Raw genomic sequence first — 17,084 nt, 5'->3', positions numbered from 1 at the left:
AGAAGTGTTTCCTGATATCCAACCTAAACTTACCCTGGCACAACTTGAGGCCATTTCCCCTCGTCTTATCACATGTCACCAGTGAGAAGAGACCAACCCCGCTCTCGCTGTAAGCACCTTTCAGATACTGGAAGAGAGCAATAAGTCTCTCCTCAGCCTCCTTTTCCCAAGACTGAACTGCCCCAGTTCCTTCATCTTTCCTCATAGGGCATATTCTCCAAGCTCTAGAAGTCTTATGAAAAAAAAAGAAACAACACATTTTTAAGATTTTCTAACGTGGATCACAAGAAATCAGGGTGGTATGCATGGTTTAAAAGAATTTATCCAAACTGCTATTGACGACTAAATCTATGTCAATTCCGTAAGTTAATTAGAATCGAAAACAGCTTAAAATTCAGGGGAAAAAAATGCCAAATGAATTTGTTTTTATAAAGAAAAATATTTATTAAAGTTTCTACATATCTATATTCTGTTTTTTAGTATTTTCTATGAAAATGTGTACGTAAGTTTCCTTCAGTGATAATGCTTTTTTCTACTTCAAATTCTATTCTTGTTCTTATCCTAACCAAAATGAATGTCTGGCTGCATGGTCATGAATACAGCTGCTTTCTTCAATAATAACATCTGATATGACGCACCGCTACTCTGCTAATAGCACCTGCTACACTGATGAAAAGGCACACTGCTCAGATAATTGTTTTTGCTGCTTAGCTGTGGCTTCAGTAAGAGGAGGATGGAATAATTCACTGTAGATTTACACCTTGGTGCAACTCTTTACTGCTTATTTGTTATGAGATTTGGAACCACTGCTTCTTACCTAATCGTTACATGCCTTGAAGTACTTATTATTAGTAACCTAAGCACAGCTGGAGCAGACCAAAAGGGGAGAACAGAACTTTTAACCTGCACAGATTGCTTTAGACAGGATGTGTTCGGGGCATTAAAATCCTCAGACTTCATGACTCTGCAATCCTCAATGCCATGTGCAAATGATAGATTAAGACCTGCTAAATCTTATACCCACTCAAACTACAACAAGCATCCTATAACAGACAAAATTTACTCAGAGAAAGTCCCGTTCACAGTGTCTGTTTCCCACCACAAATTTCATTGCATTTTTCAGGCAGCCTGTTTGCTAAGCACTTAGCAGGCACAAGTGGCGCAGCTCAAAACTCTCCTCACACCTGTGCATACTAGAAGAATTGAAAGGTTGTAATCAGCTTTAAGCATTCTTCCCTTGGACTTTGACCACAGCATGTTCTTGGAGCAGACTAGTCTACAACTCGTGATGGTATTAAGCACCCTTAGCATTCCCTAGCTAAAATCTGTACCCTATTCCGATTCTTCTGCTGACACAGCAAATGACAACTGCTGTAAAAGTAACAATGATCCATTTTATTTTGCAAGGAAAAGCATAGAGCAAGAAGCACTAAAACCAGGTTCTATGGTTACCATGATTAGGAGAAAGAAGGTAAAACCTTAAATATGAAGCTCCAGCAAAGAATACAATTCTGAGGTACAAAAGCAAATTCTGCAGAATGATTGAGAGTATGCTGTCTTCAGCAAAATGAAGTAGTCTATTCACACCTCTTTGCTTCACAGTGCTTAGAAAATCAAGTGGATATCATGCAAATGAAATGCAGGAGACTAGGAAAGTATAGTACAACTAGTAGTTTACCCAGTGACAAATTCTGCAGCTACCGAGTGAAAGATTATTGATAATATTGCCCATGGTCTTCCAACACACTCAGTCAGAACCTTCTCCTAGGAGAAGGTATACTGAGAGGACAAGGTTAAATAAGAAAAGTATACCAACAGTCTTTATCTAAGTTCTGGGAAAAGTTTAGCACTAGAAGAACAGAATTTTCCCATAAGACTAGGGAAAAAAAAAAAAAGAAATAAAAAAAGTAATTTTGGGGCCAAAAAATTGTTTTCGTGAAGGAAAAAAAAAACCAAAAGCATAGCACTGTAGAGTCATTTCAACTACCGGTAAGGCAAACTTCCTGTTAAGACCCATTATGTTAACTGAAACATATGAGTGAAAAGCTATTTTAACTTTCATACACATTCAGCGTTAGTTTTGTGAACTGATAGGCCAGAATGGAGGTCAGTGTCAATGATAATTTCAGTTTTTGATATGTGGACATCCCTTCATTGGCAAAACCTTTGAAACTATTAACTCACTTCTATTGACTTCTTGAATAGCTGCTGAACAGCGATAAGATTAATAATTCAGCAAACCCAAACATACAACACAATTTTCTAACAGTTTAACTGCAAGCTAGGAGATTCCTCCATTATTGCCAATCTCTTGAGACACAATCCAATCTTTCAACTTATAAGGGAAATAAATGTACCATATTAAGGGAAGATAGCTAGCTTAGCATAAAATAAGATAAAGTGGTTTGAAAGCAAAACTTGAATGCCTATGAAACACAAATATGTAGAAAGCAAAAATGGCTGGAAAAATACCAGTACGCTCCAACCCTAAATACACAAACTTGTGGCTTGAAATAAATGCTTATAACCATAACCATTTACCTCATTAAAACCAAAGTTGTAAAGCTAAGCTCATAAAGAGAATGATTTGCAATATCAAATATATTTATGAAAGAAAAAGAAAAACATCAAAGGTAGCAGAAACTAAAGTTTGTCTTAAAACTACCGTGATTCTGGCAAAACGCAAATCGCCAGCTACAGAATAAATTATAGAAAACTACCTAACTATGAGCTGTCAGTGAGCTTTCCATTGTATAAGTTTACATAGATGTTGAAAGATTAAGACAAGTTTGGGAGATTTTTTCAGATTACATTCTTTTTTCTAAAAACTGCAGCATTGTGTCATCATTTATCAAGGCAAGATCCTTGGAAAACAGCTTCATGTACCTAAGCAGACACAATTCTAGCACTGCCATGATATGATGCCACAACCTAAGTTTTAATATCAGTGGTGATGCTCATGTTCTAAATTCTGTGTTGGACTTTCCAACCATTCCTCAGAGGAGCCAAGGCAATTGAATACGAGGCACAGAGAGGGCTTTCTTTTTTTTCCCTCCCAATGTTTCTTAATACTTCTCAATGTTTTGGAGGCTTCACTGCTTCTTTCTGTGTTTAATGTGCTTTGTCACATTTTTTTACTAAGGCCACTATGTTAAACACAGAGAAAGAATATGTGTACTTTTCTATTTGATGCAAAATTCACCCATAAATTCCAGACCTCCATATACAGATATATGTATCTGTCAAACTGTATTAATTGACTTGCTTAATATTCCTGATTTCTGGAGAAATAGGGAAAGATTATTAGTGTGATTCTTTGACTATCATTGTAATGAAAAGTGTCTTCATACAACTAGGATATCAATCTGTAACAATGTGAAAAGCTAGAAACACAGGCAGTGTTGATGAATTATGTAATATAAATAGCTTCTAGATCTGCTACCCTATGCACAGATTGAGCCTTTGCTAAATTATTTCTATTATAATTTTCTGTCAGTAAGTCCAGAAAGCCCAGTCGTCCCTTGAAAAACTGCAGTTTTAACTCCTACCAGCAGATGGCAATACATTTGATTTAGTCATATGTTAACACAAGAGACCCATTCACCACGAAACCTGCGAAATATTATGGTCTCACTACTTTAGAAAGCTGATTACTCAAGCAGTAAAAACCAGGGAGAGTGGTAGATTCATCAGAAGTTCACATTAGCACGAGCGACCTCTGCTGGCTGGAGAGATGGGTTGACAAGAACTTCAACAAGTAGCACAGAGTCCTGCTTTTGAAGAACAACTCCAGCCATGCTTGGGGCCACCCAATTCAGTGGCAGCTCCACAGAAGGGTACCTGGTGGTCCTGAGAGATATCAAGTTGAGCATGAGTCAGCAATGCGACCTTACCACTAGGAAGGCTAATGTATCCTAGGCTGCAGGAGGCAAACTATTGCAGGCAGATCAAGAGAGGATTCCACCCTAATCAGTATTAGTCAGGCCATACTTGGAGTTCTGTGTTCAGTTCTGAGGTCTCTAGTAGAAGACAGATATTGCAGTACCAGAGAGAGTCTGATACAGGGCCACTAAGATGATGAAAAACTAAAACATTTCTGCATGGGAAAAGGCTGAAAGTCTGGGACTCCTTAGCCTGGAAAAGAGAAGTCTCAGAGAGGATTTCACCAAATGTCCATAAATACTTGAAGGAACAATGAGGCTGGACTGCTTCCAGTGGTGCCCACTGACATGATAAGATGTAACGGACATAAACTGAACACAGGAGGACAAGTCTAAGCATCCAGAAGCATTTGTTTAGTGGGCAAGTGACTGAGCATTGGCATAGGTTGCAGAGAGGAAAAAACATTCCACAATTCTGTGAAAAGAGACAGCATGAAATTAAACAATGTTAGTCTTGTGCCATGTCTTTTCATGACTTGTTCAGATTTTAACTGATCTGTCACTTGGAAGGCAGAGATTAAATGTGATTCTTAGCTGATATAACAGTGATATAAATAACATCCTCACCATTTTCAGAATGTTTGTATGCTTAAAATGAAACAAATATCAGAACAACACCCAGACTGCAGTAAACTGCAGGAGATAAAGACTCTGAAGATAGTCAAATTCTGGTGTTACTTGCAAATCACGTTTCTTTGGTAGGTGTTTCTAAGACTAAATGGACAACAATGAGTAGAAAATACACTACTTGCAGATGTAAACTAGAAACACAAGCAAGAAAGATGCATGCACGTGAGACCAGCTATTCTGCCATCAAAGAAAAAAGCAGATTTTGAATGACAAATAAGGTCCAGTTTTCCTCTGGAATCAGTCACATTAAGTTACTTAACACATCCATGACTATTACTCTAATCATCACCATCACCTTTGAAAATTTCTATTTGAGTATATAGAGATATTAGCTGTTTTCCAGTAACTATGTGTACATTGTTTATATGCTTCAGTACAGACATTTGAGCTTCTATCCCAAGATACCTGCAAAAGGCAGCAGAAAAGCAGAGATATATCATTATTATGACAAGCAAGGAAGAGGGATGAAGAGATAGGTTTGGTGTTTGAAGCCTGGTTTGATGGCTTTGCAGAGCAAAGAGGGTGCGGACTTCTGTCCTAGGTGTACTGGGAGATAAGGGGATCCTCCATGGAGAGCACAGTGAAGAATCTACCCTGCAGTCTTGGATAAAGGGATCTGTACCACCAAACTGAAAGTTGTTATGAAGAAGCTGAAAGTACCTGTGAGAAAATTAATTAATTAATTAATTATGTGGTACAGCTGTAAATATGATATATGTAAAGTGGCAATAAGTGGCACTCCAGAGTACATAGCATCAATACATCTTCCTGAAGTTTTCAAGGACAGCTAAAACTTGCAACTGTACATACCAATGGACAGCTGTGCACTGCTCTTTACACACTGGCAAAGTCTGACTCTTTAGGGATGTTGCAAATGCAAGTGAAGGAACTGAGCATCTCCATACCAGTATATATCAGGAGCCCAAAGATGTCTAATCTGCAGAGGTAGCCCTCACGACTTACCATTCTCAGAAGGCACAGGAAGGACCTTGCTGCCTTTATCCTTTATGCCCTGGACAAGCTGCAAAAGTCAGTCAGTCAACAGGGAAGTCATGCAGGCCATTTAGGTGCTAATACAGGAAAGTGGTTTACACAAACAATCAGCAGATGATAGCTCTTGTCTGAATACAGAGACCTTACTGGTCTTCCGAGAGGATTCAACTTTTCTAAGACTTCTTCATTAAAGAGTTATTTTACCAACATTAATAGATTTAAAACTGCAGCTGACCGTGTTTTAATTTTGTTTCCCATGGGTTGAGATGTATCAAAATGGTTCAAGGGGTAGAAGTGATGCAATAAGGATGCAACTTGCAGTGCTTGGCCATTTACAAACCTGGAGGTAGGGAGACAGCACTGGAAAAGCCAGACGATGCAGTAAAATTTTCCAGTGAACCAGTGAACTTCTTCACTGAAGAAATGAGCACTGAAAATCTCATGAAATCCAGATATTTCCTTAATGTTACGATTCACATAGTAGCTAAATCCTAAACTTGAAGGATCACTTTTTCAATCATGTTTGGCCATAGACTATTTTATAAAATTATTTCACATTTCAGCCTCTTTTTGTTTTGGTGGGGATTTTTTGGTGGGGTTTTGGGGTTGGTTTTTGTTTTTTGTGTTTGTTTTGTTTTGTTTGAGGGGACGGGCATTTGTTTTGTAATGATGAGGTTTTTTTTAGAACTTTAAATTTTAATTTTCATGTTCCTCCAATTATGAAGAATAGTTTTCATTGTCTTCAATGTAGGTAAATACAGTACATGAATTTAAGAAGCATAGCGGAGGTATGGAGACAAAGCATTTTTCTGGAGCCTTTCCGAAAATTTCTGCAAATAAGGTATGATTAAACTATTCTTTCTTCTAGCACAGAATTTAATAAAAGTTGTTTACATTAGTCACTATTTGAAACATGGTTTAAATCTTTCAGAGACACAAGGTATTTGATGAAGGGAATTTAACTGCATTTTCACTGGTGTAAACTATAAGTGCCTTAAAGAACATATTCCACCTAACTGAGCAAATGAGATCAGACTCCAGTCATGAGAAGGAAAGACATGAAGTTCAAAAGCCTCCAAGCCTCAGTAACATTTTTATGATATTCAGAACTTTGAATTAAGTGTGCCTTGTATTCATATTTATGAACTCAATCCCCTTATCTGGGTCATCAATGAAAATGATGAACAGGACAGGCCCCAGCACTGACCCCTGGGGAATACCACTCGTGACCAGTCGCCAGCTGGATTTAGCTCCATTCACTACCACTCTCTGGGTCCAGCCTTCCAGCAGTTCTTTACCCAGCAAAGAGTGTAACTGTCCAAGCCACAGGCTGCCAGCTTCTCCAGGAGAATACTGTGGGAGACAGTGTCAAAGGCTTTGCTGAAGTCTAGGTAGACTACATCAACAGCCTTTTTCTCATCCACTAGGTGGGTCACTTACCTATAGAAGAAGATCAGGATGATAAGCAGGTCCTGCCTTTCATGAACCCACGCTGGCTAGGCCTGATCCCCTGGTTATCTCACAAACCAGGGGATCATCCCTCAAGATGATCTGCTCCATAACCTTCCTGGCATCGAGGTCAGGCTGACTGTCATCCCAGATCCTCCTTATGACCCTTCTTATAGATGGGTGTCACACTGGCAAGTTTCCAATCCTCTGGGACCTCTCCAGTTGACCAGGAATCCTGATGGATGATGGAAAGTGGCTGGGCTACCACCTCTGGCAGCTCCTTCAGCATCCTCATCCCATCTGGTCCCATGGATTTACAACAGTTCAGGTGGAATAGTAGGTCTCTGTGTGTTTCCAGCTGAACTTTGGGGGGTTTATTCTGCTCCCCATCTGAGACTTCCAAGTTAGAGGCTCGAGTACCTGAGGATAACTGGTCTGACTTTTAAAGACAGTCATAAAGAAGGCATTGAGAACCTCAGTCTTTTCCTCAGTGTTCATGGTCCCCTATGCATCCCATAAAGATTCTCCTTAGTCCTGCTCTTACTGTCAATATATACGCAAAAATGCTTTTTATTCTTTTTTACCCCAATGGCCAAGTTGAGTTCAAGATGGGCTTTTGCCTTTCTAATTCTCTCCCTGCACATCCTAACAAATTCCTTGTACTCAACTTGTCCTTCCCTTCTTCCACTAGAGGTAAATTCTCTTTTTCTCCTGGAACCTCAGGAAAAGCTCTGTGTTCATCTATACCAGTCTTCTTCCTCGCTGGCTCATCTTACAGCACAGGTTTACAGCCTGCTCCTTGCCTTTATGACTTCCTTCTTGAAAAGCATCCAGCCTTCCTGGACCACTTTTCCCTTCAGGACTAAATCCTAAGGGACTCTCCCTACCAGAGTCCTGAACAGTTCTAATCCACCCTCTGGAAGTCCAAGGCAGTGGTTTTGCTGCCTCCCCTACTGACTTCATCAAGAATTGAGAACTCTACCATTTTGGGATCACTCTGTCCAAGACAGCTCCTGACAACCACATCTCCCACCAGCCCTTCTGTGTCTGTGAACTGCAGGTCTAGCGAGGTACCTCGCCTGGTAGGCTCTCTTACCAGCTGAGTCAGGCATACACTCTAGGAACCTCCTAGACTACTTTGTGCTGCATTGTTTTTCCAACAGGAAAGTTGAAGTTCCCCGTGAGAACAAGGAGTGGTGGTCTCGCAACTTCTGCCAGCTATTCATTTTAGGCATTTCAAACTCACTTAGTGCTTACTATGTCAGCAGATTTTCCTGGTAAGTCACAAATGATCTTTCCATTGCAGGATTTCAGCACATCTCTATTTCTGATAGATCATTGTCAGTTTTTTTAAAAGTTGTTATGAAACTTATGAAAGATATGAGTTTCACTTGTTTCTTTTGTAGAACAGAACAGGAAACTGAGCAGAGCTAAAAACTGAGGCTCTGCCTTAACAGTATTCAAACTCTCTAGTCAAATTCAGCAGTAAAATATAGGACAAAAAACTTCAAATAGAGCATTTTTTTGAGCTATACAAAACCCTGACATCAGCAAAGAAACTGAGAGCAGATTAGTTTATAGGATCTCCAGTTCTACAAGCCAGGGCAGAAAAACTGTGGTCTTACTTCTACTATACTAGTATTCTGATCAGACCAGGTAAGGAATGCAAATAAAATCAAATAGCAGTGATGTATTTTGGAACTCAGTATACAAGCTTTGTTCAATTTGGATATAGACACAACAAAAAATTTTGCTTTGTTCATATTTCTTCCATCCCCACTTTTTATTAGTAGCCAACAATAACACTGTTACTCTAGAAATTTACTTTGAAGTTTTACCATATTCATACTTTTAAAATAGATCATCTACAATCATTCAAACATTACCTTAGATAGTTCTCATCAGTACTTACAAATACATTCTTTAAACTTTAAATGCTAAAAAACATATAAAAGCATTTTGTATTTTGGAATTTAGACTTAGCATTTCTGAACAATTGTGGCTGGCACATTTTAATGAAATAATGAAGGGCTTTTTTGTTGTTCTTGTTTTTGTTTTGTTTTGTTTTAATTTAGACCAAATTCTAAACACAAATTACTCTTTCTTACTTTTCTTAATTCAGAATTAGCATGGCAAGATTGGGCTATGCCTAGGAAATGGCTGCAATTAATGTGTGTTGCCTTCACCTTCAGTCAGAAAAAGAAGTTCAAAGACAAGCTGAAGTGAAAAAATCACAAAGAAGAAGTTAGATTCATAGTTAGATTCTGTCTATTCATAGGGATAGACAGAAAAACTGAAGTGACCTCAAGTGCTTCAGTCTTTGAGAAATCCTGCTAGTTTTAATCTACTGATCTTCACAGTCCCCTGAATGATCTGAGAGTATTCTGGACTTCTTCACGGAGAAGGAACTGCTACTGCATATGAGACTTGAGACTACTATCAGTGTACTGGGTGATTTTAGGTTGTACATCTCAACTCTTTGTGCTCTTGCTTCCTCACTAGTTACATGGAACTTACCACTGCCTTGAGACCTACTGATAGGAAACTACATAGATGCAAGCCAGGTTGTAGCACGTGCTACAGCAAGCATTTCTCCTTCAAAAAATTAGCAGTTTTGTTATGCTGGTGCAGACTAAGCATGAGAATTTTATAGTCCTTTTGTTTCCTCTATTTCTACTTGTGAATATTATTGCTACCTCCTATTGGGTTTTAGGAATTAATAGAAGCATCCAGTACAGTAATATTGGAGGGGTTACTTATTGTTGGCAGTTTTATGTGTTGTTTTCTTTTCCATGAGCTTCTTTGTGTGCTGAATTAAGCCTTCAGAAATTATAGTCACTTCCTGTGGGCTACAAAGAGACACTGATGAACAGAGCCAGAAAATTGCAGCAGTCTGCCCAGATGACCAACAGAAGCCCTAGATCAGGTCATTATCAAAACACATGCTTGCCCTCCCTTAAGCACGGGAGCAGCCTCATCCATCAAAACACTTAGCCATTAGATGCTTAAATGACTAATCTTCCTCCTCCTGAACAAACAGCATAAACATGAGGTGTTTCATTTTCAGCAAAGGCAATGCTAAAGCTCTCATGAAGAACAGATCATGTCAAGCCCAACCAAATGCTCCAGAGTCCCCAGTTCAGACAGTGGAGATTCATGAGAGCCTTCCCACAGATGATAGGTACAGTTGTTGCAATTCACTATTTCACTACTCTGGTTTCATATATGTAGCTCCCCTGAAAACTGTTTTCACACCTATAAAAGTAATGCAGCATTGAGCAAATTTCATCTCTTTTGTGATTTTTTTCTTATCTTAACATTGTACTTGGTTAAAATCAATGATAAACCTAATATAAATTTCTCTCTTCTTTTCAGCTTATTCTCTTGTAATAGCATTCTCTGTTTTTCTCCTTTTGTTTTCCCTCCTATTTCTTGCTCTGATAATCTAATTAAAAACAAAATAAAACAAATGGATTATATGTTCTCAACACAATATATTTTGATAAGATTGAATATTAACAGATTTCGTTATTGAAAGATATGAAGAAGTTGCTTAATTAATAGGACCTGTTCAATCATAAATTCCACCTTCAAAGGAACCTTGCAAATTTTAATTGTTATATTTTACATGTAAGGCCTAGTGCAGTTGCTCAGGCAGAATGATGGGTTTGAACAGACAAATAACAAAGAAAAAAGTATATCAGCTGATTTTTACAGCTAGAATTTTAAACTAAGGTAGACTTGTTCTCTTCTGAAAAGTTACTTTTGTACTAATCTGCTTTTTCTTTTGATTTGATTTGTAAAGTCAAATGTCATTAACATACTTATGTAATACAAAAGAGAAAAATATATGCAAAATCACCTACTATCTGCTCTAAGTATATTTCTGATTAAATTTTTACTAGCTATATTATGTTACATAATCAGTAATCTCTCTAGTTTTTTATGAATGAAATGGTTCTCTATAAACAGAATATTAATCAGTGTATTTTGACTTGGTCAGATTTAATATTATTATTGGGAATTATGTTAGTTTGTTTTGTGCTAACCATTAAAAGGCAACTCATTCTTATACAAATACCATGTGCAAGGCTCCCAGGGTAATTAAATTGCTATTGTCAGTAAAGTCAGATGGGTGCAAGGTACACAGACAGTGTAATATTACCAGTGATGGACTTCTGTAAGGCCTTTAATACCTTCCCACACAACATTCTTGCCTATAGATTGGAGATCCATGGATTTGATGGATGGACTATTCAGTGGATAAAGAAATGGGTGGATATATCTGAAGTTATCCATATACAAAGAATTTCAGTCAATGGCTTATTGTCCAAATGGAAACTAGTAGTGAGTGGTGAGCCCATCAGGAGCGTTTTGTTAATGATGATGGGCCAAGTGCACTCTTAACAAATTTGCAGGTGACTCCAAGATGAGTGATGCAGATGACACCAAACTGAGTGGTGCAGGTGACAAAACCTGGAAGAGATGTCATCCAGAGGGATCTGGACAAGCTGAAGAAGTAAGAAGTGGGCTGATGATCACCTAATGAGGTTCAACAAGGCCAAGAGCAAAACGCTGCACCTGACCTGGAGCAATCCCCAGTATCAGTATTATATGGGCCATAGACTGATTGACAACAGAGAAAGACTGATTGACTGTAGAGAAACACTTCCGTGTATCTGTGGATTAAAAGCTCAGCGTGAGCCAGCAGATGTATCTGAAATGTGATGTATCTGAAATGTGATGAGCTGGATTCTGATTCTCCCCTCTACTCTATTCTTGCAAGACAACATCCAGCACAAGACAGACTTGGAACTGTTGGAGTGAGTCCACGAGGCCAAAAAGATGGCTGGAGCACCTCTCTACAAAGACAGGCTGATGGACCTGGGCTCTTGGAGAAGAGAATGCTCTGGGGAGATTTTATTGATGTTTTTCAGTATACAAAAGGGAGTTTGTAAGAAAGATGGAGAAAGTGTTTTTACTGGGATTTGTAGTGATGGGAGAAGATGTAACAGTTTTAAACAGAAAGAATATAGATTTAGTTTGAATCTAAGGAATAAATGTTTTATAATGAGGATGGTGAGGCACTGGAACAGGTTGCACAGAGAAGCAGTGTATGTCTCCTCTCTGGAAGTGTTCAAGTCCAGGTTTAATGGGGCTTTGAACAACCTGACCCAGTGAAAGATGTTCCTCCCTATGGCAGAGTGGTTGGATCAGATGACCTTTACAGCTCCCTTTCAGCCCATATCATTCTGTGATTCTATGATTCTATGAAATCATATGAATCCTCAATTATTTCTATGGAGAGCACACTCAAAAAAAAAAAAGTAATGTCTTGCTAATTAGCAGAAAGGTCTAGAATAAAATTATAACCAGGATTTACACTGTGCTATGCCTCCAGTTTCTTATGGAGTGACAATCTAATATGTGAGGTTTGTTTTGTGGAAAAAAAAAAAATTAAAAAAAATTAAAAAAATTAAAAGTTTACATCATAGTTCTCCCATTATGTGCTCTTTTATCATGAGCCAACATAAAGAGCACTACCACTGTAAAATGTACTAATTATCAACTTGGGACAATATGCCAGTTACAGTAATTAACTGCATTGATCAGTGCTAGTTATAAAAATTAACATGTGCTATTGTTTACACAACACCCAGTGATTTAAAAATTGAGGTTTCCTTCCTGTTTTTAACCTCACTGCTCTGTCGTATGAGAGTTGTGCTATTCTTGTAGACAAAGCCCAGTCTACCTAGGTTATTCACTGCCTCATGATCAAAGAAAAGATTACAACAGACCATCAGTGCCCTCCCAAACACCTTAGATAAATCCATTTTTGGTGACCAATGGGCATGTAAGAAGAGTTTCCAGAGAAACAGCATATATAAGGGCAAAAAAAAGTCCTCTAGACACCGTTTTTAGTCCTTCGGAGAGGGCATACAGCATAAATGAAGATATTTGCTAAAATGGGGAAGAATAGCTGGTGAGTTTCAGAAAGGATGTTTATGTGTGTAGGCACTTAATCCTCACTGAAGTTAGTGGATCTAAGTCAGTTAGAGGCAGTTTCTGATGACATCTTTCTTTGAGCACCCAAACACTGAGCCACGTTAAATCAGTGTGTACTTATGAAAGCATTGGCACCAACAATTAATATCAGCCTCCACAATGAGTCACAGCTACTGAAGTGTATGTGGAAAAGCTTGCTGCAAAGGCAGAGACTGCCCCTGGAAACCATTCCACCTATATTTTTTTATTTTAATTTCCTCTGATTCCACAGAATTCCCCAAAAATATAAACTGCTAACCACTTGAAACTCTATGCTAAAGGTCCATACAGAATTTCTGAGTTAAAATAATTTTACATTACAAAGGCCAGTACCAAACTGACAATAGTCCCATCAGCAATGCTATTATTCATTGTTTACAGGCTAACACTTTGGAAAGTCTGCTCCACTTTCCTCCTCAGTTTTTTGTTCCCTTTGTGATAGTCTTCATTGTTCCAAGAGTTAGCAAGAACTGGACTGCAACTATATAACACTGGACAGAGCCATGCTTGTTCTACATCTGTAGCTGCAACCAGCATAGCTGGACAGCTCAACAGACTATTACTTTGTAGATGTTCCAACAGATGACCAGTAAGTCATCTTAGAGGAGAGGAGGAGAGTTACCAAAAGAGAAATATTTTATTAAAAAATCAAAATTTACAAAGGGTGCAGAAAAATCAAGGTCCTCTAAAATGTTTGTAATCTTCAAAAGCATTCCTAAGTCATTTTTGAAATAACACTCTGCAGCCTATTTCAAAATACGTTAGTACTTTTGCATCTATATAAACATGAACTAGAGAGGTCTGTCAAGCCTAAAATCCTGCCAGCAATGCAGCTCTCAGCATCATTAGGGAAGGCAAACATTTCTGGCTCTTGCCCCTTTAACTTTCCTTGCTGCTTCTAACTCTCTTCTTTTAATAGAATTCCTAATCTTGGCGTGGTTTTGGTGTATTAACCAATCGTCAGGAGATTTTTACTAATTGAACCAATCCTTCAGCCCATGAATTATCTTGGCCGCACCCTGACTGCCTGCTGCTAGACAAAGCTCAGCTCTTTTGCTTGTGCTGATTCCAGCTGGTTTCCTCTCTCATTTTGGGAGGGAGGACAAACAGGTGATCCTGGCTGACTTACTACATTTATGTTTTTATAGACTCCACTGCACATCCCCCTGAGCTTGAGCGCTCAGGCCTGGTTTACTTCAACCGCACAAAGTTCTAACAGAATTGAGGACCATACTTATTTGCTTGCTGATAGCTTGATGTGGAGCTGCTGTAGAGCAACACAGTGGCAACATAGACATAGGGCGTACCTCTACTCTCTTCACAAACAGTAGCTTCCTGAAAGTCTTTAATTTTTTAAGCAGTTCATTTAATTTGCATGTAGAGTTGATAAGGTCTAGAGAATAGCTGTCAGCATAGGTGTGAAAGATTTTTACATGCCTCTCAGTACTTACAGGAAGGCTGGGGAGAGACTTTCTATGCTGGCATGTAGCGACAGGACAAGGGGATATGGCTTTAAACTGGAAGACGGTAGATTTAAACTAGATGTTAGGAAGAAATTATTTACTGTGAGGGCAGTGAGACACTGGAACAGGTTGCCCAGAGAGGTTGTGGATGCCCCCTGCCTGAAAGCATTCAAGGCCAGACAGGATGTGGCTTTGAGCAACCTAATCTGGAGGGAGGTGTCCCTGCCTCTAGCAGGAGGTTGGAACTACATGATCTTAGAGGTCCCTTCCAAAGCATTCTATGATTCTATGATTTCTGCACAGAGGTACGAGCAATTTCCAAAGCAAAAGCCACATACTTCCACCATGAGTGGAAAAGTAGTATCTTATTTGATTGCTTATTTATTCACTAATACTCTACTTTTTCTTTCACTGATTACTAAAAAGGAAAGAAAAAAAATACCATCTACTGCGCGCAATGAACAGTGTTTTTTCGTAAGGGACGAGGGGGAGTTTGACTTTCTGCATGCAAAAAAAATAACTAAAGCAATCTGCGACTTTTATCTGTGCTGGCACTGTGGTTTTCTTCAAGTTCCCTTCTGAAGCCCCATGCTGGAGCATGCTGAGTGGAAATGCTGTCTGCTTCTCAGGGGGCTCCTGCTGCCAACCCTGCTCCCTCCCACCACAGTGCTGCATAGTGGCAATGCACCACTGTGGCTCTATTCAGCGGACAGCTTGTTGGGCCTTCTTGGGGTGAAAGATGTATTCAGAGAGATGGCAGATGTATTGCAGTAAGTGATCTCTCCTTTAGCAGTCTCTGGCCTGCTCACCCCCAAATCCATCCAGTTTTCCTGTGTTCACCTGGACACTGGTTTGTGTTAACGGTCAGGAAAGAGGCAGGAGACACTGGAATTATCTCTGCACTCAGGAAATGTTTCTAGTCATATACTTTAGGCAGCCCCTAGCTCCCTAGATGCCAGCTAACTCTGCAGCTAAGGGCAATGCTCCAAAAAATGTACACACTCTCTGTAGATCACAAAACCTCTCATGACACATTCCAGCCAGCAAAATGCAAAAACATGAAGCTTTAAAAAAGGCCCCTCTCCCTTTGAGGGGCTTTCACCATACATGATAAATAAGCATAGTCCACAGTTCCAAAACTGCGTGTTTAACCAGACTGGTTCCAATAGTGAGGTGCTGGCACAGCTGCCCAGAGAAGCTGTGGGTGCCCCATTCCTGGAGGCACTGAAGGCCAGGTTGGATGGGGCCTGAGCTGGTGGGGGGCAGCCCTGCCCATGGCAGGGAAGTCGGAACTGGACTTTAAAGACCCTTCCAACCTAGGCCAGTCTATGATTCTATGATTCTATCTATGAATATCTTTCTAGCAGAAGATGCAGCTGCTGAGTGAGGTAATTAGAAGGCACTAATTTCCTGCAAGACAAAGACAAAACCAGACCAGTGGCTTCTTTTTTCTTGTGAAGTAAGACACATTCTGTGGATAGATCAGGTTTTGCCTTAGGGCATGGCTGTACTAACCTTTTGGCTTGCCTGGGCCATGCTTACCAAACAGGGCTTTGGGCCACACATAAAATATATAACAAATTTAATGTATAAAGTAACAAAACTTATGTTTTAATTTTTTTTTCTTAATTAAAATATAAAAGCCAGAGAGCAACAAAAACATAATTAGTGGGATGCTTGACCTTGAGAAACTACTGCATCAGGCTGGTTCAATGGCAGTGGTTATCATTCCTAATGAGTTCTCAAGATGCTCGTCAGAGATTTCTGATGAAATATTACTATTCCTGTGTTTCATCCTTGACAATAATTGTTTACAAATGTACGTACTTCCAAAAAGTGGTCACATGAATAAGGTGTGACTGTGAAGTGAAGGATATTTTCCCCTAGTAAGAGAGGTCTGGTAAAAAGACTTGATACAGACTGCCTTAAAAGAGGAGTGGCCAGCAGGCAGAGGGAGGTTATTGACCCTTTCTACTCAGCTCTCCTGCAGTCCCACCTGGACCTTGGGTCTCTAGCACAAGAAAGGCACAGAGCTCTTGGACTGAGTCCAGAGGAGGGCCACTAAGATGATCAGAGGGCTGGAGCACCTCTCCTATGAGCAAAGGTTGAGGGAACTGGGCTTGTTTAGCTTGGAGAAGAGAAGGCTCCAGGGAGACCTCATTGTGGCCTTCCAGTACTTGAAGGGAGCATATAAACAGGAGAAGGAATGGCTGTTTACGAGGGTGGATAGTGATAGGACAAGGGGGAATGGTTTTAAACTGAGACAGGGGAGGCTTAGGTCAGATATTAGGAGGAAGTTTTTCACACAGAGGGTGGTGACGCACTGGAACAGGTTGACCAAGGAGGTTGTGGATGCCCCATCCCTGGAGGCATCCAAGGCCAGGCCGGATGTGGCTCTGGGCAGCCTGGTCTAGTGATTGGTGACCCTGCACATAGCAGGGAGGTTGAAACTAGATGATCATTGTGGTCCTTTTCAATCCAGGCCATTCTGTGATTCTATGATTCTATGATCAGATCACCTAACTAGCCCTTATAACAAACTCCATTTAAGTTTTTTTTTTTT

The 17,084-nt window shown here is 39.6% G+C and overlaps 1 protein-coding gene across 1 annotated transcript in view; it reads right to left on the bottom strand.

The window, feature by feature from the left end:
• Window positions 1–7,155: 7,155 nt before the first annotated feature.
• Window positions 7,156–17,084, bottom strand: part of LOC104915076 (sarcoplasmic reticulum histidine-rich calcium-binding protein-like) — a 260,268-nt gene continuing 250,339 nt past the window's right edge. The window contains exon 5 of the mRNA XM_010725743.2: window positions 7,156–7,448. Within this exon, the coding sequence (XP_010724045.2) occupies window positions 7,156–7,448 (293 nt within the window). The remainder of the gene's footprint in view (window positions 7,449–17,084) is intronic.

Source organism: Meleagris gallopavo, chromosome Z (assembly GCF_000146605.3).
Source record: "Meleagris gallopavo isolate NT-WF06-2002-E0010 breed Aviagen turkey brand Nicholas breeding stock chromosome Z, Turkey_5.1, whole genome shotgun sequence".
Taxonomy (NCBI): Eukaryota; Metazoa; Chordata; class Aves; order Galliformes; family Phasianidae; genus Meleagris; species Meleagris gallopavo.
This window is presented reverse-complemented; position numbering and strand designations above follow the sequence as displayed.